The 24,952-nt window shown below is 44.7% G+C and overlaps 1 protein-coding gene across 2 annotated transcripts in view; it reads right to left on the bottom strand.

Moving 5' to 3' along the window:
- Positions 1 to 24,952, bottom strand: part of FBXO42 (F-box protein 42) — a 95,688-nt gene that overhangs the window by 30,418 nt on the left and 40,318 nt on the right. For both annotated transcript variants that reach the window (XM_030912700.1, XM_030912701.1), the window contains exon 4: positions 13,969 to 14,103. In XM_030912700.1, the coding sequence (XP_030768560.1) occupies positions 13,969 to 14,103 (135 nt within the window). The remainder of the gene's footprint in view (positions 1 to 13,968; positions 14,104 to 24,952) is intronic.

A 24,952-nucleotide genomic window follows, 5' to 3' on the forward strand; every position in this document is an offset into this window, starting at 1 on the left:
AATCTATATAGCATTGGCATATATATCATATGAAGGATAAGGCATCATATGAAATGAAACTTGTTGTGGTAATAAAACATGAAGTATTGTTAGGAGGAGATTACATGAATACCTGAGAATAAAGAGAAACAATGCTAGATGGTTTGAGAGTTTTACTCCATGGGTGAACCCAAGAGTAAACAAAAACTGTTTGTCCAGATGGTAGGCAGACAGGATCATAACATGTAGATCTGAAGGCTGAGAATTCCAAGAAAAGTCACTGCTTATTTTCACTGACACTACCGACTTCTCTATAAAATACGAGGATTTTATTTTAGATGGTTTTAAGAAAGAATAGAAAAGGCTCACGAGTTTGACCCAATGACAAGTTAAAGGAGACAGGATTTTCAACATGGAGGAGAAAGAGCTAAGGACAGATATTAATACATTTTGGTAATAAATACAAATGAGTAGAACTGGATTGTCTCATTCACAAAGAAAATATTAAAACAATGAGATCACTTGTTTTTAAGACAGAATAGAAGCTAGGAGTATATTTGAAAGGCACGTGTGTCCTCTTGTTATACTGTCTGATATTCAGCAGTTAATCATCATCCACTTCTTCCCCAGGGCCACAGATTTGGCATTCTCCTAACACATATGCATATTATAATTTTAAAAATATATAAAGTGTTTAGGTGCAAAATAATGTTAAAAAGCAGAGTCGAATAGCAACAAGTACATTAATACATTATTCTATTTTTTTTCTTTTTTCCTCCTCCCTGACCCCGCTACTAATACATTATTTTTTAAAATTCCATATCCAGGCTGGGCATGGTGGCTAATGCTTGTAATCCCAGCATTTTGGGAGGCTGAGGCGAGTGGATCACTTGAGCTCAGAAGTTTGAGACCAGCCTGGCGAACACGGTGAAACACTGTCTCTACTAAAAATACAAAAATTAGCCGGGCATGATGGTATACACCTGTAATTCCAGCTACTCAGGAGGCTGAGGCAGGAGAATTGCTTCAATCCAGGAGGCAGAGGTTGCAATGAGTCAAAATTTGCCACTGCACTCCAGGCTGGGTGACAGAGCGACTCTGCCTCAAAAAAATAAAAAATAAAAAAATTCCACATCCAGGCTGGGCATAGTGGCTCAGGCCTGTAATCTCAGCACTTTGGGAGGATGAGGCAGGAGGATCACTTAAGCCCAGAAGTTTGAGACTGGCCTGGGCAACAGGGCAACACCCTGTCTCAAAAAAAATTTAAAAAATTAGCTGGGCTTGGTGGCATATGTCTATAGTCCCAGCTACTCAGGAGGCTGAGGCAGGAGGATCGCTTGAGCCCAAGAGGTCGAGGCTGCAGTGAGCCATGTTCGTGCCACTGTACTCCAACCTGGATGATGGAGTGACACCCTGTCTCAAAAATAAATAATTTTTAAAAATCCACATCCAGGCTGGGTGTGGTGGCTCACGCCTGTAATCCCAGCATTTTGGGAGGCCGAGGCGGGAGGATCACCTGAGGTTGGGAGTTTAAGACCACCCTGACCAACATGGAGAAACCATGTCTCTACTACAAATACAAAATTAGCCGGGCGTGGTGGCACATGCCTGTAATCCCAGCTACTTGGGAGGCTGAGGCAGGAGAATCGCTTGAACCCGGGAGGCGGAGTTTGCGGTGAGCTGGAGATCGCGCCACTGCATTCCAGCCTGGGCAACAGGAGAGAAACTCCATTTCAAAAAAAAAAAAAAAAATCCACATCCAGCTATTTCAATGTTAGCATCGACATTTGAGACCTAAGCCAAAGGATGGACTGGGAAATATTTTCCCAGAATAGACTCTACTGTCTTTATTTTGTTTTTGTTTTGTTTTTTGTTAGAATAGACTCTACTGTCAGCTGCTCTAGTTATACCTGATACCAGGTATCAGTCCCAGACTCCCTTGTTTAGATACTTCCTGGTGATATTACCACAGGCTCAGGGAAGAGAACCTAGGACTAAGCTTTTCCACTAGACACATGACAGTAAGCTTCATTAATGAGACTGAGAGCCCCATATGTAATACCTTTTCAAGGTATCATTTACATTATAAGGGAAACAATAATACTCTGGACAGTTATTGCTAGACAGTTATTTTTCTTTTTTTTCTTTTTTTTTTTTTGAGATGGAGTTACGCTCTTGTTGCCCAGGCTGGAGGCTGGAGTGCAATGGCGCAATCTCTGCTCACCACAACCTCTGCCTCGCAGGTTCAAGTGATTCTCCTGCCTCAGCCTCCTGAGCAGCTGGGTCTTGAACCTTGAACGCCTGACCTCGTGATCCACCCGCCTCGGTCTCCCAAAGTGCTGGGATTACAGGCATGAGCTACTGCGCCTGGCCTGTGGCAAGTTTTAAAACTGAAATTTGTTCCCTTTTTGTAAATGGGTTTGGGTTAATCTCTAAGTAGTTCTGAAAATCAGAATACACCAGTTTTAATTTAAATGTAAAATTTCTACTTGAAAACTTCTATCTTGATTTAAAGTAACTGAAAAAGGCAGTATGACTTATGGTGACTCTACATTAAACAGATGCTAAAATCAGCCTGAGTTTGAATAAAGGGTAATTTATTTCAGAAACAGTGGTTTAAACATTAGTCTTTTAAAGCACCTGTCTCAAGAACTGCTCATTTGTTTTGGGAACTGAACAAAGGCTGAGTCATACAAATCTGATTAAGAATTAAGGTGTTACCTTCAGACAATACTGAAAGGTGAAACATTCAACTTTCTAGAATCACTTGGCAAAGACTACAATGTACATAATTATACATTCATAATTACTGGCCAGGATTTCCAATGGTTTCTGTTCTACCCTCATTTATTTTACCTGAGAGATAAAGCGATCAATAGTGAACTTCCACCAGGATCCACCACAACTACCCACTCACTAGCACCTGCAATCACATACTCCCTCTTGTTCATACAGATATTCAGTCAATGTTCTTATCTCAGGCCAACCTCTCCATTTGATTCAGTGTTTCTCACGACTTGAAGATACTGCTCCAACCATTCTCGCCCTCTATCCACATCAACTTCTCCCCCAAGAAGATCATTTCCATCAGCATACATATATGCTATAAAATCTGTCATCTTAAAAACACCAGCTGGGTGCAGCAGTTCATGCCCATAATCCTAGCACTTTGGGAGGCCAAGGTGGGCGGATCACAAGGTCAGGAGTTCAAGACCAGCCTGGCCAAAATAGTGAAACCCCGTCTCTACTAAAAATACAAAAAATTAGGCCAGGCGCGGTGACTCATACCTGTAATTCCAGCACTTTGGGAGGATGAGGCAGGAGGATCGCCTGAGATCGGGAGTTCGAGACCAGCCTGACCAATATGGAGAAACCCTGTCTCTACTAAAAATACAAATGAGCCAGGCGTGGTGGCACGTGCCTGTAATCCCAGCTACTTGGGAGGCTGAGGCAGGAGAATCGCTTGAACCTGGGAGGTGGAGGTTGTGGTGAGCCGGAGAGATTGCGCCATTGCACTCCGGCCTGGGCAACAAGAGCGAAACTCTGTCTCAAAAAAAACAAAACAAAACAAAACAAAAATAAAATTAGCCGGGCATGGTGGCACATGCCTGTAATCCCAGCCCAGGAGACTGAGGCAAGAGAATTGCTTGAACCCGGGTGGCGGAGGCTGCAGTGAGCCGGGATCACGGCACTGCACTCCAGCCCCGGGACACTGTGGAACCCATCTCAAAAACAAACAAAAAAACACAACGAACCTCTCAATTCTACATCTACCTCCACTTAGCACTTCAGCTCCTTGCTCTCCTTTAGCAAAATTCCTCAAAAGAAAAAAAAAATCAATGTATTGTTTATACTCAATGTCTTTAACTTCTGTCTTCCCATGCTCTGTCGCCTGTGCTGGAGTGCAATGGCGCATCTTGGCTCACTGCAACTTCTGCCTCCTGGGTTCAAGCGATTCTCTTGCCTCAGCCTCCTGAGCAGCTGGGATTATATAGGCAGGTGCCACCACGCCCAGCTAATTTTTGTATTTTTAGTAGAGATGGGGTTTCGCCATGTTGGTCAGGCTGGTGTCGAACTTCTGACCTCCTGATCTGCCCGCCTCGGCCTCCCAAAGTGCTGGGATCACAGGCATGAGACACCGCGCCCGGACTGTCTTCTCGTTTTCTAAAATGTATTATAAACAGATTTCCATCCTTATCACTCACCCCCATAAGCTCTCTGTACTAAATTTAAGGGTAATTCTCAGTCTTTACATGACTGGACCTCTTGATGCAGTTCATTATTTCCTCCTTTCCTGGAAATGCTTTCCTCATATGCTGGCTTCCCAGATGCCACATTCTCTGATGTTCTCCTTCCTTACTGGGTGCTCCTTTTCGAGTCCCCTGATTTCCAAATGCTGGAGTCTCTCAAACTCAATCCTTACACCATTCTCTTTTTTGTTTTTGTTGTTATTCTTTTTGAGATAGGACTTGCTCTGTCGCCCAGACTGCAGTGCAGTAGCACAAACATGGGTCACTGTAGCCTCAACCTTCTGGACTCAGGTGATCCCCTCCCCTCATCCCTGCCCGCCCGCATCAGCCTCCCAAGCAGCTAGGACTATAGGTTCACACCACGTCCAGCTAATTTTTAAAAATTTTTTGAGGAGATGGCCAGGCTGGTCTCAAACTCCTAGGCTCAAGCAATTCTCCTGCCTCAGCCTCCCAAAGTGCTGATTTTACAGGCGTGAGCCACCACGCCTGGCCTTTATACCATTCTCTGTCTTCACTCAGTCCTTTGGTAATCTCATGTAGTCTCATAGCTTTAAATCCATCTGGATTAGTCCATTCTCACAGTGCTATGAAGAAATACCCAAGACTGAGTAATTTATACAGGAAAGAGGTTTAATTGACTCACAGTTTGGCATTGCTGGGGAGGCCTCAGGAAACTTACAATCACGGCAGAAGGCAAAGGAGAAACAGGCACCTTCTTCACAGGGCAGCAGGACGGAGTGAGTGCAAGCAGGGGAAATGCCAGACGATTATATAACCATCAATAACTCACTCACTATCATGAGAACAGCATGGGCAAACCACTCCCATGATCCAATGTCCTCCACCTGGTCCTGCCCTTGACACATGGCGATTATGAGGATTACAATTTGAGGTGAGATTTGGGTGGGGACACAGGGCCAAACTATATTACTATCTAACATGCTAATGAGCCCTACACGGCTAGCTCTAGCCTGTGTGTCTCCCTTGAACTCCATACACATATATCTCCACCTGGATGTCCTAATAAGCGTCTCAAACGCAATACCTTTCAAGTGGAATTTCTCATCTCTCCTGCCCCTTACCAACCTTGACCACTCAGTCTTCCCCATCTCAGTTAATGATAATTCTACCCTTTCAAATGCCCAGGCTAAAAACCTGAAGAGTCATCTTGATTGCTCTCTTTCTCATTCCTACTCTACATCCAAACTATCAGCAAATCCCTTTGGCTCTATCAAATCCACCCAGTTCTCACCTTTTGTGAATACTTTACTCCAAGTGCCTATCATTTTTGGCCTAGATTATTGCTACCACCTTTTAACTGGTCTCCTTGCTTCCATATTTGTCCTCTTCTCAGAAACCTAAAAAACTAGCCATTCAATTCAGTGACTATGACAATATCCTTACAACAGCCAGAAAGCCTCACATATGTGATACATCCCTGTCATTATCTGTCCAACCTCCTCTCCTTGTGCACTCTCCTTTGTTCACTCTGTTCCAGTCACAGTGGATTCCTAAATATCCCTTGACTATATCAAGCACACTCCCAACTCTACGTCTTTGCACTGATTATTCTGTTTGGAACGTTTGTTTCTCAGATACCCACATGGCTCACTTCTTGTACCCATCAAGTCCTTATTCTAATGTTGCCTTCTCTCTGATCCCCCTAGTTATAATCCTCCTAGCCATACTGTAGTTTCTCGATAGCACTTTCCATCCTCTAACATACTGTTATATATTTGTCATTTTTAGAATCTGTCTTCCTTCATTTGAATGTAGTCTCATTAGGGCAGAGATGTTTGTCAGTTATTGACTCATGTGTCCCTGGCATATAGAATAATATCAGGCACATAGTAGGCAATCCATGAATATTTGTTACATGAACAAGTGAAGGATGAGAGAAGAATTTAACTGAACAGAAGGACTGTAGAGTCATTTATTTTTTATTATTTTTGTAGAGACGGGCTCTTGCTATGTTGCTCAGGCTGGCCTTGAACTCAAGTCATCCTGGCCTCAGGCTGGCCTGGCCTCAAGCCATCCTCCCACTCAGCCTCCTGAGGTGCTAGGATTACGGGTGTGAGCCACTGTGCCTGGCCTGTGCTGTCATTTAAGGGAAGTCAGGCCCTTTGTTTTAAGTGTCAAACTCTCGGCCGGGCACGGTGGCTCATGCCTGTAATCCCAGCACTTTGGGAAGCCGAGGCGGGTGGATCACCTGAGGTCAGGAGTTCGAGATCAGCCTGGCCAACGTGATGAAACCCTGTCTCTATTAAAAATACAAAAACTTAGCTGGGTGTGGTGGTGGGCATCTGTACTCTCAGCTATTTGGGAGGCTAAAGCAGGAGAATTACTTGAACCCAGGAGATGGAGGTTTCAGTGAGCCGAGATCACGCCATTGCACTCCAGCCTAGGAAACAAGAGTGAAACTCTGTCTCAAACAAATAATAATAATAGGACAGATGCAGTGGCTCATGCCTATAATCCCAGGAGGCTGAGGCAGGCGGATCACGAGGTCAAGAGATCGAGACCATCCTGGCCAACATGGTGAAACCCTATCTCTACCAAAAACATAAAAATGAGCCGGGCATGGTGGCACATGCCTATAATCCCAGCTACTTGGGAGGCTGAGGCAGGAGAATCGCTTGAACCCAGGAGGTGGAGCCTGCAGTGAGCCCAGATCGCACCGCTGCACTTCAGCCTGGTGACGGAGCGAGACTCTGTCTCAAAATAATAATAATAATAATAATAAAAATGTCAAACTCTCATAACAATGAATTACTAGATAACACTACTTAAATGTTTAATAGGAATCAAAAACTAAACCTCTCCCAAATATTTATTTTCCACTTCAGTAAATGGCCCCACCATCTACGTAGCTGTGTAAACCTGAAACATAAGTCACCCCTGATTGGCCTTCTCACGCTCCTAAATCTAATACATTAAGAAGTCTTGGCCGGGCGCCGTGGCTCACGTCTATAATCCCAGCACTGTGGGAGGCCAAGGCGGGCGGATCACTTGAGGTCAAGGGTTCCAGACCAGACTGGACAATATGGTGAAACCCCATCTCTACTAAATATACAAAAATTAGCCGGGTGTGGTGGCACACCACTGTAACCCCAGCTACTTGGGAGGCTGAAACACAAGAATTGCTTGAACCCGGGAGGCAGAGGCTACAGTGAGCTGAGATTGCACCACTGTACTCCAGCCTGGGTGACAGACTCTGTCTCAAAAAAAAAAAAAAACAGTCTTGTCAGTTTTTTACTGATACATGCTCATCTGAGTCTTGTCAATATTGATGGCCTTCTATCTAGTCTGGTTTACTTTCTTCCCTTCCTTCATTTCCTAAATAGAAGCAAAATGTGCTTTAAAATGTAAATTGAGGCAGGGAAGGGCAGTGGCTCATGCCTGTAATCCAGCACTTTGGGAGGCCAAGGCAGGAGGGATCATTTGAGGCTAGGAGTTGAAGATCAGCCCAGGCAACATAGTGATATCCTAGTTCTACAAAAAAAAAAAAAAAAAAAGAAAAGAAAAGAAAGAAAAGAAAATTTCCCGACATGGCGGTGCAAACCTGTGGCTCCAGCTAAGCCGAGGTGGGAAGATCACTTGAACCCAGGAGTTTGAGGCTACAGTCAATGAATTATGATTGTGCCACTGCACTCTAGCTTTGGCAATGGAGCAAGATTGTTTCTTTAAAAAAAAAAAGTAATCCAGAGATGACATTCCTCCTGTTAAAATCTCAAAGGTTTCTGAGTCCTCACCTTAGTCTGTGAATAAGCTTGCTCCTATCTTTATCTCAACTCCGCCTGTGCCACTCTCTCCCTTGCTCCTTAGGCTACATCCACAAAGGTTTGCTTTAAGCTCCTCTAACATGTCTTTTTCTTTGCTGCACCAGGCACATGCCATTCTCACTTCCCTCCACTCTTCATTCTTTAGGTCTCAGCTAAAAAACAAACAAACAAACAACAACAAAAACAAAGTCTCCTGTTTAAAGTAGGGCTCCCCTCACAGTATGGGCAACATAGTGAGACCCTATTTCTACAAAACAGTACAAAAATTAGCCAGGCATTGTGGTGCACGCTTGTATTCCCAGCTACTCAGGAGGCTAAGGCAGGAGGTCAAGGCTACAGTGAGCCGTGCTGGTGCCACTGCACTCCAGCCTGGATGACAGAGCGAGACCTTGTCTCAAAAAAAAAAAAAAAAAAAGAGCTCTCCCCTTATTCTATACTTCATTCCATGTTTCCTTCACAATTTACAACAATTTGCTTACTTGCTTTTTGTTTCTTTCCTATTACAATATAAGCTCCATGAGAGCAGGGGCCACAAAAGCAAGTGTAAATGGGAGGAAGTGTTACCTCATTGGAAATGTCTGAGAAGTACTAGCTGTGGGTCTCTTTTAGCGTAAGATCTGTCATCCCAACATTCATCACCAACTCTACCTCCGATACCACTCTTCCTCCAGATAGAGCATTTCTATCATTTTGAAAGGAACTAAAGACAAGATTTCACTGGGAGGTCACATTAATTCCAAATGGTATGGCCAAAGTTGTGTCCTCCACCAAATCCGTATGTTGAAGCCCTAACGCCAAGGTCATGCTATGGTGGAGATGAAGCCTTTGGAAGACAATTAGGTTTAGATGAGGTCATGAGGGTAGGCCCTCATAAGATGAATCCCCTTATAAGAAGCACAAGAGGCCAGGCGCGGTGGCTCATGCCTATAATCTCAGTACTCTGGGAGGCTGAGGTGGGTTGATCACCTGAGGTCAGGAGTTCAAGATCAGCCTGGTCAACATGATGAAAGCCCGTCTCTACTAAAAATACAAAAATTAGCCTGGCAAGGTGGCACACACCTATAATTCCAGCTACTTGGGAGGCTGAGGCAGGAGAATTGCTCCAACCCAGGAGGCAGAGGTTGCAGTGAGCCAAGATCGCACCATTGCACTCCAGCCTGGGCAACAGAGTGACCAAAAAAAAAAAGAAGCACAAGAGACCCCAGAGCTCACTCTCTGCTACATGAGAACACACTGAGAAGGTGGCAGTCTGCAAACTAGGAGCTGGGAAGAGAGTCCTCACTAGAAGCCAACCATGCCAGACTGTCATCTTGAATTTCCAGCTTCCAGAACCGTGAGAAATACATTTCTGTTGTTTAAGCTACCCAGTCTATGGTATTTTGTATGGCACCCTGAGCTGACTAAGACACCAATCAACAGGAGAATGCTCTAGTCTCATAACCACATGACCAAAATACACATGTAAAAAGACATCTGATGCAGCAGCATTCTCTATCAAGACTCTCCACTCCCAACCAAAAGTGTTCCACTCCTTGCTTGATGCTCTTACTTCTCCAACAGCTACACTTTTGAAGTCTGAACACTGTTAAAGCAACTATTACCTTCCTGTACACACTCTGTTAGAAGACAACCTCACAATTGACAGTGCTCTACCCTCAGTCACCTTGATGCACTAAAATGAGTGAGTCAGGTACACTACGACTTATAAATAACTATGTTTTTTTCAGAAGGACTCACTGACGTTTCAGTTAGGAAGTGATTTTGATTAGGACTCATGATAGCATACAGAAACTTGTCTCAGGGCATCTTACGTGGGGTTTCTGCCTAAATGAGAATCTCATATGACTCTTTTTTATTTTGAGACAGAGTCTCACTCTGCCACCCAGGCTCGGGTGCAGTGGTGTGATCTTGGCTCACTGCAACCTCCGCCTCCCGGGCTTGAGTGATTCTCATGTTTCAGCCTCCTGACTAGCTGAGGTTACAGGTGCATGCCACCATGCCCAGCTAATTTTTTGTCTTTTTAGTAGAGATGGGGTTTCGCTATGTTGGCCAGGCTGGTCTGGAACTCCTGGCCTCAAGTGATCCTCTCACCTCAGCCTCTCAAAGTGCTAGGATTATAAGCGAGAGCCACCAAGCCCAGCCTATTTTTTTGAGACAGGGTCTTCCTCTTTCACTCAGGCCAGAGTGCAGTGGAGCAATCATCACTTACTGTAGCCTTGAACTCCTGGGCTCAAGCAATCCTCCCACCTCAGTCTCTCAAGTAGCTAGGACTACAGGCACATGCCATCATGCCCGACTAATTTTTAATTGTTTTGTAGAGACAGGTTCTCACTATGTTACCCAGGCTGGTCTCAAATTCCTGGCCTCAAGAGATCCTCCTGTCCCAGCCTCCTAAAGTGTTGGGATTACAGGAGTGAACCACTGTGCTCAGCCAGGACTCTATTAAACAATTGTTTTTTATAAGTAGACACTTCAAAAAGCTCAGGTTTTCCTCCTTCTAAAACTAGCCTCTAACTGCAGATTAGGGTGAGGGAATAACTAGATTCTTTGAGACATTTTTGTTAGAAAATTACTTTAAACATTCAGGAGTTTGTACGTTTTATCAAAGGGAATATTCCAAAAGCTCTATTTTTAAAAATTCATATTCCATAGAGAATGTAAAATGATTGAAGCCGTTATTTCTCCAACATTTCTACTTTGGGAATTTCAAAGCATAATCTTTTCTTTTCCCTCCCTCCCTCCCTGCCTGCCTCCTTCCCTTCCTTCCTCCCTTCCTCTCTTCTTCCCTTCATCTCTCTCTCTCTCTCTCTCTCTCTCTCCCTCTCTTTCTTTCTTTCTTTTTTGAGACATGGTCTCACTCTCTCACCTAGGTGCCTAGGCTTGTATCTGTGGGCTCACGTAATCCTCCCACCACCTCACCCTCCCAAGTATCTGGGACTATGGACGCATGCCACCATGCCTGGCTAATTTTTTATTTTTATTTTTTGTAAAGATGGGGAGTCTCACCATGTTGCCCAGGCGAGTCTTGAACTCCTGACCTCAAGACATCCTCCTGCCTTGGCCTCCCAAAGTGCTGGGGTTATAGGCGTGATCCACTTCACCTGGCCACAAAGCAGTCTTTAAACTTGATGGTTTAAAAAAAAAAAAAGTCTTACTCCATATTACAGGGAGAAATAAGCACAGTAGTTGGCAGAGGCTATGAAGGTCCCCAAACCAGAGCTCCATTCTCACAAGAAAGAGCACCATCCATGCTAAATTATCAAAGGCATAATGCTTGGTTACAAAATAAAGACAATAATAGTATTTTGTGACTGAAAACTATCAAAGCTCCTCTGAAGTAAGACCTGTACAAAATCCCAAGCACAGCGGCAATAGGATGCTTAGGCTGAGAAGATCTTCTACATTTTAGAATCCATAACTCAGCTGAGACTGCGGTAAGCTGTGACGGTGCCACTGCACTCTAGCCTGGGTGACAAAGCAAGATCCTGTCTCAAAAAACAACACAAAACAAAACAGAAGCTGTAACTCCAAATATTAATCAATGTGCACTAAGTGCAGTATGGTACAAAGGGCTAGAAAAGGTTATTCTCCAAAGTACAAAATTCTCAGGGCCCTGAAATAGTTCTAGCTGTCAAACTTTTTATACGATTACCATTTATTATTCCAATAGTTTTTTGTTTTTGTTTTTGTTTTTTAAGATAGAGACTTGCTCTATTGCCCAGGGTAGAGTGCAAACTCCACCTCCTGGGTTCATGAGATTCTCCTGCCTCAGCCTCTCAAGTAGGTGGGACTACAGGGACCCATCACCAGGCCCAGCTAATTTCTGTATTTTCAGGAGACAGGTTTCATCATGTTGGCCAGGCTGGTCTCAAACTCCTGGCCTCAGGTGATCCGCCTCCGACTTGGCCTCCTAAAGTGCTGGGATTACAGGCATGAGCCACTGGGCCTGGTCTGTAGGTTTTTTTCTGTTTTTATTTTTTTATGAATGGCATAAACGGCCTTTATTGGTTGTGACAGGAAGTGGAAGAGAAGGGGATATAAGAGCTCCTGCTCCTGGAGTGGTCATATGCAGATTGAACCACCACCCTTCTACCCTTCAAATGCCAATAATTTTGATAAAGAGGCCGGGCGTGGTGGTTCACGCCTGTAATCCTAGAACTTTGGGAGGCTGAGGCGGGCGGATCACGAGGTCAGGCGATTGAGACCATCCTGGCTAACACGGTGAAACCCCTTCTCTACTAAAAATACAAAAAAATTAGCCAGGCCTGGTGGCGGGAGCCTGTAGTCCCAGCTACTCGGGAGGCTGAGGCAGGAGAATGGCCTGAACCCAGGAGGCAGAGATTGCAGTGAGCCAAGATTGCGCCACTGCACTCCAGCCTGGGGGAAAGAGCCAGACTCCGTCTCGAAAAAAATAAATTTTTTTTTGATAAAGAACTTCATCTACACAAAGCCCAGCTCCACCCATGGTATCCACTCAGTAGGCTCCTCCTATATTTGCCTAATGCAGGGGGAAGGAATAGGAACTTCAGTTTTAGGGAAGCAAAATACAGCTTCTTCTCATAAATAGGTTTAAGCCCCTGGCCTAGACATTCACGGTAGCGGTTATAGAAAGGGAAACATAGGCCGGGCGCGGTGGCTCAAGCCTGTAATCCCAGCACTTTGGGAGGCCGAGACGGGCGGACCACGAGGTCAGGAGATCGAGACCATCTTGGCTAACACAGCGAAACCCCGTCTCTACTAAAAAAATACAAAAAACTAGCCGGGCATGGTGGCGGGCGCCTGTAGTCCCAGCTACTCGGGAGGCTGAGGCAGGAGAATGGCGTGAACCCGGGAGGCGGAGCTTGCAGTGAGCTGAGATCCGGCCACTGCACTCCAGCCTGGGCGACAGAGCGAGACTCCGTCTCAAAAAAAAAAAAAAAAGAAGGGAAACATAAACTAGCCTTCTTATAGCCCATTTAAAATGAGTCATTTAGTCCTACTCCACATTTCTCCCAGAGAGGTGCAGTAACTTATTCATACTTACATGGAGAATTGGTGACTAAGCCAGGAAATGAAACTCATGTACCCTCACTCTTAGTCCAGTGCCCTTTCTAATATACCACGATGCCTCCTATCCTATCTAATATACCACGATGCCTCCAAAGTAGTAAGGCAAGGCCTAAATAAATAAGGAACTTGCCCACTGGAAACCCAAATGTCCTTAGTACTAAGACTGAGTCCTAATACTAAAAAGCCAAATGAATGTTTTGAGAAAAGCTTGCCAACAAACCTAGCAGAATACTTTATACTCAGTGGACTCTATTTCTCCATCACACCAACCCCTCCAATCTATGCCTCCTCAAATTGCCCTGCCTCATGAGTGCAAAAACCATTGTTTTTATTTTTCCCCCCAGGAGAGATTAGGTCAAAAATAAGAAAATAATCTAGTTTCTTTCTGCCAGATTTCTGGCATAGTGGGACTGGGCAGGAATGTACCTACTGTAGAATCTTCCCACACCCCTGGGTTGTTAAGAGTAACTAGCAGAGGCATGTCCCATACACTCCCCAAATATCTGAGCTGGCAACAACAAAAGATATTCAGAGACCTTAGCCCTGGGACAATAGCTTCTGTCAGTCAACTATAGTTCTCACGACTCTGTGTTTCTGTTCTCACTTCAACCTCATACCAAATGATGTATCACACCTGTATGAGTATACCTGAGAAAACCATGCAAATGAATTCACACAGCAGTACAGAAATTATGGCAGGGCACCATTACTAATGATAAAGTATAATTTAACAAAAACCAAAGACTTACACAAGCATATTACTATTATCATTTACACGGCACATTAAACGTAAGGACCTGAGTCCCAGTAACCTATCCTTGAGACCAGCACCAAAAAGGATCAGGTAGAGTTTCCAAGCCAAGGGAGTCACCTGGTAAGGAGGCAAAGATCAGCATTTCATCTCTTACCTGAAGCCAAGGGTCGGATCCACTCTTTGCTGTTTAGGTCAAGTCTCCAGAGGTCATTGAAAGCAGCATTGCAGCTGCTCTGGGTACAGCCTCCGAACACATACATAGACTGATTAGCATCATAATAGCATGCGCCTAGAAAGAAAATACACAAATAACTGCTGTGCAAATTCTGAGGCCCTTCCAACATGTTAACCATAACATATACTTTTCAAAATTCATTTATTTCACACATTCAGCAATTTTGTTACCAAGTACCAAATTTCTAATACCAGACTCTTGGCTTCAGGTCAATCAATATACTACCCTTTAAAACAAGGTCCAGAGGAAAGCTATGAAAATTTTATTTCTGAGCACACTAAGTTGATAATGATGTAACAGTGTAAGTCCAGCAAGAACACATAATAATTCAGATTAAAGGTGCTCAAATGAGGGAAATTTCAGCACAGCTACATAATCTAAATCTGCATCATTATCCTCTAGAGCTAAGCAAAGATAGTGCCAACACACGTACTCTGTCCTCCCATTCCTTTCCTACAGTCCTCCTATTGTTTTTGTTTTCAAATAAAACCTGAAGCACAAATCAATAAATGAATCTTTTTTTTTTTGAGATGGAGTCTGCCTATGTCAGCCAGGCTGGAGTGCAGTGGCACAATCTTGGCCCACTGCAACGTCTGCCTCCCAGGTGCAAGCCACCACACCCAGCTAAGTTTTTGGATTTTTACTAGAGATGGGGTTTCACCATGTTGGCCAGGCTAATCTCGAACTCTTGACCTCAGGTGATCCACCCGCCTCGGCCTCCCAAAGTGCTGGGATTATAGGCATGAGCTACCATGCCCGGCCAATAAATGAATCTTTTCACGACACACAATGAAACTATTTTAATCAATACTATGAAGTAACCACACAGAAAGTCCAATGTGATTGAAGAAATACAGTTTTTATTAATTTCAAAGGCCAGTGAGGGAAACTCAGTGGTAGCATGGCCTTGGACTAGTCCCAAAGCAACAGATTGAAAGAGCATGGAAGGCCGGGCGCGGTGGCTCAAGCCTGTAATCCCAGCACTTTGGGAGGCCGAGACGGGCGGATCACGAGGTCAGGAGATCGAGACCATCCTGGCTAACACGGTGAAACCCCATCTCTACTAAAAATACAAAAAACTAGCCGGGCGAGGTGGCGGGCGCCTGTAGTCCCAGCTACTCGGGAGGCTGAGACGGGAGAATGGCGTGAACCCGGCAGACGGAGCTTGCAGTGAGCTGAGATCCAGCCACTGCACTCCAGCCTCGGCCACAGAGCGAGACTCCGTCTCAAAAAAAGAAAAAGAAAGAAAGAAAAAGCATGGAAATCATTAGGTCCCAATACGTATCCAAGAGCTACCAAGGCATGCTGGTCGGTGCTGACTAGAAAACCAGTACAGTAACATTTAAAAAGCACCAAGATCTCTAAGAAAAGCCTTTTTTGATTAGATGATTGTATACACATCACCAGGCATTCCTAAGAAAAAGAGGCAATGACTATGAGAAGCACTGTTACCCTAAAACTACAAAGACTAAAGCCAGAGTCTAGACAAGATGCACGAGTGCTAGGTTCTGCCACCTTACAGTCTCTATCCTTTGGAAATGACGATCACATTCCTTAGAGTCTTGCATTTGCCGTCTTGGACTTCAGGAAGAGGCCCAAGCAAAGCTTTCCTTGCCATCCATTTCATGCATGCAGGAGGATAACATACCATACCATACCATACCATACCATAACATAAAATAAAAATTAAAAAAAAAAAGACCTCTCAATGTTCATGTGAAACTAATGGTTCAGTGTCATATAAAAGGAAGGGGAAAGGAAAAAGAAGTTCACAGATTTAGGCCAGGCGCAGTGGCTCACGCCTGTAATGCCAGCACTTTGGGAGGCTGAGGCAGGTGGGTCACGAGGTCAGGAGCTCGAGACCAGCCTGGCCAACATGGCGAAACCCCGACTCTACTAAAAATACAAAAATCAGCCAGGCATGGTGGCGTATGCCTGTAATCCCAGCTACTCAGGAGGCTGAGGCCAGAGAATTGCTTGAACCCAGGAGGCGGAGTTTGCAGTGAGCCGAGATCACGCCACTGCACTCTAGCCTGGAGACAGAGTAAGACTCCATCTCAAAAAAAAAAAAACAGGCTGGGCGCGGTGGCTCAAGCCTGTAATCCCAGCACTTTGGGAGGCCGAGGCGGGTGGATCACAAGGTCAGGAGATCGAGACCATCCTGGCTAACACGGTGAAACCCCGTCTCTACTAAAAAATACAAAAAACTAGCCGGGCGAGGTGGCGGGCGCCTGTAGTCCCAGCTACTCGGGAGGCTGAGGCAGGAGAATGGCATGAACCTGGGAGGCGGAGCTTGCAGTGAGCTGAGATCTGGCCAGTGCACTCCAGCTTGGGTGACAGAGCGAGACTCCGTCTCAAAAAAAAACAAAAACAAAAAAAAAACAAAAACAAAAAAACAAACAAGAAATTCACAGATTCATTACACTGCGCATGGCTTTAATGATCATCTAGCATATCTATAGGTCAAATTCAGTTTAGCGCACCAATATTTTTAAGGTCTCTTCTGAACTCTGGCACTAGTTACCCAAGTTCAGAAAAAGGGAAATGCTACTACTGCTGACTCATCCAATGCCACTGCTATAGTCACCTGTGTGATATACACTAGCTCTGGGAATAACCTTCCCTCCTGTTTTTTGTTTTTGTTTTTGTTTTTTGAGACAGAGTCTTGCTATGTGACCCAGGCTGGAATACAGTGCCACAATTTTGGCTCACTGCAACCTCCACCTGCCAGCTTCAAGCGATTCTCCTGCCTCAGTCTCCTGAGTAGAAGTAACTGGGATTACAAGTACACGCCACCACACCCAGTTAATTTCTATATTTTTAGTAGAGACAGGGTTTTGCCATGTTGGCCAAGTTGGTCTCAAACTCCTGACCTCAGGTGATCCACCCGCCTCAGTCTCCCAAAATGCTGGGATTACAGGTGAGAACCAATGCGCCTGGCTCTTCACCATTTTTTTTCCCCTTAATTCAGTCCTCCTGTTAGACCTCTGGGACTCTCTACAGTAAGAAGGCCAAGTCAGAAAACTGAGCAAGTTAAGAGGTAATGAAAGCAGTATGTTTAGTGCCTTAAACCCCATAATCTCAGTCAGTGGAAGGGTTAAATCCAAATTATCTGACCTCTGACACTGTGGAATAATGGAGCTGCAGGCTTTTAAAATTACCAAATAAATTAGAGAAAACAGATGTGATGAAATAAAATACCATCTAGCCATCAAGAGGCTCATACCTGCAAAATATTTACTGCATCCCCAGAACTCTATTAAGAAGTGCAATGAATCCAGGGCTTACATGTCAGATCTGTTAAGAACTACAAATAACAGGCTGGGCACAGTGGCTCATGCCTGTAATCCCAGCACTTTGGGAGGCTGAGGCGGGTGGATAACCTGAGATCAGGAGTCTGAGTCCAGTCTGGCCAACATGGTGAAACCCCTCTCTACTAAAAATACAAAAATTGGTCTGGCATGGTGGCATACACATGTAATTCCCAGCTACTCAGGAGGCTGAGGCAGGAGAATCACTTGAACCTGGGAGGTGGAGGTCGCAGTGAGCCGAGATGGCGCCACTGCACTCCAGCCTGGGCAATAGAGCAAGACTCTGTCTCAAAAAACAAAAACAAAAACAAAAAACAAAAGAACTACAAATAACAAAGGATCAAGTTAGAAGACATTAGACAAACAAGAGGACAATTACTGGAGCCACATTTTAATCTCCACTAAAGGAGCTCAAATCCAGACATCGTGGTCCTCTTAGACCTATCTTGACCTAGTAATCCTAAAAAATGGGGCAATTTTGAAATGAGCCAACTGGTGCCAGGCTGGGTCAGTAAAAGAACATTCTTCTCCTCTTGATATTCCAGACCTCCAGAAAAAGAAATTAGCAATGTCCTATGACTTCTTTATTTATTTATTTTTTGAGATGGAGTCTCACTTTGTCACCCAGGCTGGAGTGCAGTGGCATGATCTCGGCTCACTGCAACCTCCGCCTCCTAGGTTCAAGCGATTTTCCTGCCTCAGCCTCCCAAGTAGCTGGGATTACAGGCGCCCACCACCACACCCAGCTAGTTTTTGTATTTTTAGTAGATACGGGGTTCCACTATGTTGGCCAGGCTGGTCTCGAACTCCTGACCTCAGATGTTCCGTCCAACATCTGGGAGGCCAGATGTTTGGCCTCCCAAAGTGCTGAGATTATAGGCATGAACCACTGTGCCTGGCCAATGTCCTATGACTTCTGAAAACTTAACTAGTGTTCATTATAACATTGCTTAATAAAACAAATCCATGATTTCATAACTAAAAGAGTCAAGGGTTTGTTACATCTTCCAGTTCCTCATAGATAACCTCTTGGCAGCTGCTTCCTTAGTGTAGCAAAAGAACACAGTGGCTTTATTTTTCAAAGAGGTAGCAAACATTTTTCCTTTTTTTTTTTTTTTTTCCCTCGAGACAGAGTCTTGCTCTGTCGCCCCAGCTAGAGTGAAATGACACAATCTCGGCTCACTGCAACCTCCGCCTCCTAGGTTCAAGCGATTCTCCTGCCTCAGCCTCCCAAGTAGCTGGGATTACAGGCGTGTACCACCACGCCTGGCTAATTTTTGTATTTTTAGTAGAGACGGGGTTTCCCCATGTTGGCCAGGCTGGTCTCGAACTTTTGACCTCATGATCTGCCCGCCTCGGCCTCCCAAAGTGCTGGGATTACAGGCACAAGCCATCATGCCCAGCCCACATTTTTCTTCTATATTTGGACTGAAAACCCAGCCAACATGCTGGGCCCTGAGGTCCTTACCACAGGTATTTTACTCCCATACTAAAATAGGGCAATTGGCATCTTCCTGCTTCTCTTGAGCAAACAAAGGTTTCTGGAAGAGGAGGGCACAGCCCAAAGTCTGCAAAGCTAATGGCACTAAAATGGCAAGTTTCACACACTACTGTATTTTCAGTGACCAGCAGTCAATTATAAACAAAGTTGGGAGAGGAAGGGAGTCAATTTAGGCAGCTATATTTAGAACTCAGATATAATGGAATGAGAAAATAACTATCAATAATATGCTTAATTATTATTTTTTTTTTTTGAGATCGAGTCTCACTCTGTCGCCCAGACTAGAGTGCAGTGGCAGGATCTCGGCTCACTGCAACCTCTACCTCCTGGATTCAAGCGACTTTCCTGCCTCAGCCTCCCGAGTAGCTGGGACTACAGGCGCACACTACCACACCCAGCTAATATTTGTATTTTTGGTAGAGACGAGTTTCACCATGATGGCCAGGATGGTCTCAATCTCTTGACCTCGTGATCCACCCGCCTCGGCCTCCCAAAGTGCTGGGATTACAGGTGTGAGCCACCACGCCCCACCACTCTCGACTATTTTAAGCACCCTAGCCTACTGAACTTTACTTATTGCCTGTGTTTTATTTAAGACACCTATATATTGATCTGGGGGGGTGGGCAGGGAGGAAGACCCAACAAGTTCAAATGAACCTTTTAGGAAAAAGAATTTGAGCAACTCCCAGTACTCCAGTAGTAATTTCTCTTTTCATAAGTTCTCCACCCAAACAGAACATTTTCCTTTCAGAACATCTAGACCAATAGAATATGCTATACAGTTACAGCTCACAGTACAGTATGAATACTAGGCTAAGAAATAATACTGAGAATGTCTATTCCAACTGGTAAATCTCTTCAAGTTTTCTGAAATGGGCTTAGTTTACAAGATACATACTAATCATCCCTATTAAAACACAAGTCAAATGGTCACAATTTAATTACACACAGAGCAAGCAAACAGTTCTTCACAGTTCTGAATACTTCTGCGCTCTTCTATAATCATCTCAAGTGCAAGATCTTCCAGTAGTTTCATCTTTTCCATGGTGTATGGAGCATTCGATAAATGCTCACTAAATGAATGATAAGCTTTAGTATTTTCAGACGTCAAATTCTCTTTTGTTTCTTCACCTGTCTCCAGGGAAAGATCCTGAGGCATTTATCCCATGCTTAAAGAGACTATGCTGCCATGTGTCTCACACCTACAAGCCAGAACATATTTGATAAGGTCTCTAATTACATAACTATGGAAGAAGCAAGGGTGGTTATCTAGTCTGGGCCTGCTGGCTCCTGCAGGAGCACGATGAGCATTGTGTATGGAACTACCTGACTATATGTGACGCCTACAACACTGAAACATTTTTCAAAGCATGATATTGGGGACTCAGGAGACCCCTACATCAATCTGAAAAGGACATTCTACATTAATTAAAGCTTGCATGATTAGCTATGCACACATTCACCAAAAGGGTAGAATTGGTCTTTAATTTCTTTTTTTTTTTTTTGAGACAGAGTCTTGTTCTGTCGCCCAGGCTGGAGTGTAGTGGCATAATCTTGGCTCACTGCAACCTCCGCCTCCCAGGTTCAAGTGATTCTCCTGCCTCAGCCTCCCAAGTAGCTGGGATTACAGGCATGCAACACCACGCCCAGCTAATTTTTGTATGTTTAGTGGAGATAGGGTTTCACCATGTTGGCTAGGCTGGTCTCCAACTCCTGGCCTGAAGTGATCCGCCTGCCTAGGCCTCCCAAAGTGTTGGGATTACAGGGGTGAGCCACTGCACCTGGCCCTAGAATAGGCCTTTTTACTTCACCTGCCTTTTTTGTCCTAGACTTTTCCATAGGAAAGACGCTGTACTGTGCATACCTTTGTTGCACTTAAATCCACAAAAATTATTAGGTATCAAAATGTATTGATATCAAATTTATTAGATATCAACTATGAAAAAGGTGTCGTGAAATGGTACAAGAGGGCTTGGCATGAAGGCTCACACCTGCAATCCCAGCACTTTGGGAGGCTGAGACAGACAGATTGCTTGAGCCCAGGAGTTTGAGACCAGCCTGGGCAATAGGGCGAAACCCCATCTCTACTACAAATACAAAAATTAGCTGGGCGTGGTGGCAGACATCAGTAATCCCAGCTACTCGGGAGGCTGAGGCAAGAGAATTGCTTAAATCTGGGAGGCAGAGGTTGCAGTGAGCCGAGACCATGCCACTTCACTCCAGCCTGGGTGCCTGAGTGACAGAGTGAGACCCCATCTAAAAAATAAGAAAAAAGAAACAGTACAAAAATGTCTAAGACATGGAGCCTGTCTATCTTCTTCTTTTTTTTTTTTTTTTGAGACAGAGTGTTGCTCTGTCTCCCAAGCTGGAGTGCAGTAGCCTGATCTCAACTCACTACAACCTCCGCCTCCCGGGTTCAAGTGATTCCCCTGCCTCAGCCTCCTGAGTAACTGAGACGACAGACGTCTGCCACCACTCCCAGCTAATTTTTGTATTTTTAGTAGAGACGGGGTTTCACCATATTGGCCAGGCTGGTCTCGAACTCCTGACCTTGTGATCTGCCTGCCTCGGCCTCCCAAAGTGCTGGAATTACAGGCGTGAGCCACTGCACCCGGCTATAGCCTGTCTATCTTCAAGTAGACAACAATCTTGTGGGAGAAACATCATCATCACCCTACCTTTTTACAGCTTAAAATATATACATATATTTTAATTTTAAATAGAGATGTTGCCAAAATTGGTCTCAAACAGCTGGGCTCAAGTAATTCTCCTGCCTCGACCTTAAAACATATTTTGACAAGTGTTTTCTTAAATGCATTTCTCAGCAATCTACGGCACAAACAATTTGTCATATCCATTTTTCAGGCAAAGAAACTGTGGGTCAGACAAGCCAAGAAACTTGCTTCTCACATCCAAAGGTCTTTCCTTTTTAGCATGCAGCCTCTCTCACACAGGTAATAACAGCAAAAGACAGATGGTAATAAATAATGGAGGAAGGTAAGAACAGTATATTAGGGAAGCAGAGAGGAAGAAAAGAGCTTAATATCTATGGTGAGGAATCTGAGAGAAGTTGGTAAAATAATGTGGCTTTTGATTTTATTTTTGAGATGACTTTTAGAGAACAGGACACTTTCACTCAATTAAGAAGGGCAGGCCGGGTGTGGTAGCTCACGCCTGTAATCTAGGCATTTAGCAAGACTGAGGTAGTGTATTAGTCCATTTTCACACTGCTATAAAGAACTATCCAAGACTGGGTAATTTAAAAAGGAAAGAGGTTTAACTGACTCACAGTTCCACATGGCTGGCAAGGCCTCATGAAACTTACATTTATGGGAAGAAGGCAAAGGAGAATCAAGCACCTTCTTACAAGGCAGCAGGAGAAAGAGCACAGGGGAAACTGCCACTTTTTTTTTTTTTTTCTAAACAGAGTCTCGCTCTGTTGCCCAGGCTGTAGTGCAGTGGTGCAATCTCAGCTCACTGCAACCTCCGCCACTGGGGTTCAAGCAACTCTCCTGCCTCAGTCTCCCAAGCAGCTGGGACTACAGGCACCTGCCACCACACCCAGCTAATTTTTGTATTTTTAGTAGAGACAGGGTTTCATCATGTTGGCCAAGCTGGTTTCAAACTCCTGACCTCAAGTGATCCGCCCTCCTCAGCCTCCCAAAGTGCTGGGATTACAGGCATGAGCCACAGCACCCAGCTGAAACTGCCACTTTTAAACCATCGGATCTCATGAGAATTCCTTCACTATCACAAGAACAGCATGGAGGAAACCACCCCCATGATCCAGTTGCCTCCCACCAGGTCACTCCCTTGATACATGGGGATGGATTACCATTGGAGGAGATGATATTTGGATGGGAACACAGAGCCAAACCATATCAGGCAGGCAGATTGCTTGAGCTCAGGGGTTCGAGACCAGCCGGGACAACATGGCAAAACACCATTAAAATTTTCAAACTAATAAAAAAAAAAAGAAAAAAAGGGAAGGGCTAATAGGTAAGGTTAAGACAGAACAAGGAGGTTCATGTGGCTGAAGTCTGGCTACCTAAGGATGCAGCAGTGAGTCAGGCTGAAAAGGCAAGCCAGGTCCTTCAAAGGCAGGCAGAATGAAAACTACATGCAGCACACTAATGCTGCAGCTTGCTGGTGGAAGAATGGAAGGCTAGTTGCACGCTTCAGACTTGCAGTATTTCCCAACAGGAGCTCTTGTCATTTGGGGCAGGATAATTTTTTATTTATAGGACCGTCCTATGTACTACAGGATGCTGTGCATCCCTGCCCCTTGCCTACTTCATGCTTATACTGCTTTTCAGTCAAGACAGTAAGCAACGACTTTACAGATTTCTTACAGATTTCCAAATGTCATAGGAGGAGATACTGATCCCAGTTTTAGAGGTGGTTATTAATGGTCTTTATTCCACGTTCACATGAAGAGAGAAGAAAAGAAAGAAGATCTTTTTTTTTTTTGAGACAGAGTTTCGCTTTTGCTGCCTAGGCTGGAGTACAATGGCATGATCTTGGCTCACTGCAACCTCCGCCTCCTGGGTTCAAGGGATTCTCCTGCCTCAGCCTCCTGAGTAGCTGGGATTACAAGTGCCTGCCACCACGTCTGGCTAATTTTTTATATTTTTAGGAGAGACGGGGTTGCACCATGTTGGCCATGCTGTTCTCGAACTCCTGACCTCAGGTGATCTGCCTGCCTCGGCCTCCCAAAGTGCTGAGATTAGAGGTGTGAGCCACAAGGCCTGGCCAAATTTGTTTTTTTTTTCTGTCCCTGAGACAGAGTTTCGCTAGTGTTGCCCAGGCTGTAAATGGTGCAATCTTGGCTCACTGCAACCTCCGCCTCCCAGGTTCAAGCAATTCTCCTGTCTCAGCCTCCCAAGTAGCTGGGATTACAGGCACGTGGCACTACGGCCGGCTAAATTTTTTTTTGTATTTTTAGTGGACAGGGTTTCGCCATGTTGGCCAGGCTGGTCTCGAACTCCTGACCTCAGGTGATCTGCCCACCTCAGCATCCCAAAGTGCTGGGATTACAGGCATGAGCCACCAAACCCAGCCCAAATTTGTATTTTACAATCGATACTTGTCACATTCAAAATTTTTGTAGGAGTCCATTTAAATTTTGTATTTGCTGAACATATACTATGTTAAAATAGTCATTATATGATCTAGTACTAAAATCTGACTACTCTCTAAGCAAGATCTTAGAAATACGCTCATGTACAGCTTTCCTTTGTTTTCCTCTTAGATAATGTGAGATGTTTAAAATTCTAACCATAACACCTTGACCACTTTGGAGTAGAGAAAAATCCAATGAAAAAGCAGAGGGCTGGGTACAGTGGCTCATGCCTGTAATCCCAGCACTCTGGGAGGCCAAGGTGGGTGGATCACGTGAGGTCAGGAGTTCGAGACCAGCCTGGCGAACATGGCGAAACCCCATCTCTACTAAAAATATAAAAATCAGCTGGGTGTGGTGGCACACGCCTGTAGTCCCAGCTACTCGGGAGGCTGAGGCAGGAGAATCGCTTGAACTCGAGAGGTGGAGGTTGTGGTGAGACAAGATTGTACCACTGCACTCTATCTGTCTCAAAAAAAAAAAAAAAAGGCCGGGCGCGGTGGCTCAAGCCTGTAATCCCAGCACTTTGGGAGGCCGAGACGGGCGGATCACGAGGTCAGGAGATCGAGACCATCCTGGCTAACACGGTGAAACCCCGTCTCTACTAAAAACTACAAAAAACTAGCCGGGCGACGTGGCGGCGCCTGTAGTCCCAGCTACCCGGGAGGCTGAGACAGGAGAATGGCGTGAACCCGGGAGGCGGAGCTTGCAGTGAGCTGAGAGCCGGCCACAGCACTCCAGCCTGGGTGACAGAGCGAGACTCCATCTCAAAAAAAAAAAAAAAAAAAAAAAAAAAAAAAGCAGAATATAAAATTATTAACAAACTGTCTACAATATATTTAGGCTGACACTTTTCCCTAATTCGGGTTATAAAATTAATATAAACTCCCATTTTACATTCTCTTCATTAAAAAGTCAGATAATGGCCAGGCACAGTGGCTCACACTTGTAATCCCAACATTTTGGGAGGCC

This window comes from Rhinopithecus roxellana, chromosome 12, assembly GCF_007565055.1.
Source record: "Rhinopithecus roxellana isolate Shanxi Qingling chromosome 12, ASM756505v1, whole genome shotgun sequence".
Taxonomy (NCBI): Eukaryota; Metazoa; Chordata; class Mammalia; order Primates; family Cercopithecidae; genus Rhinopithecus; species Rhinopithecus roxellana.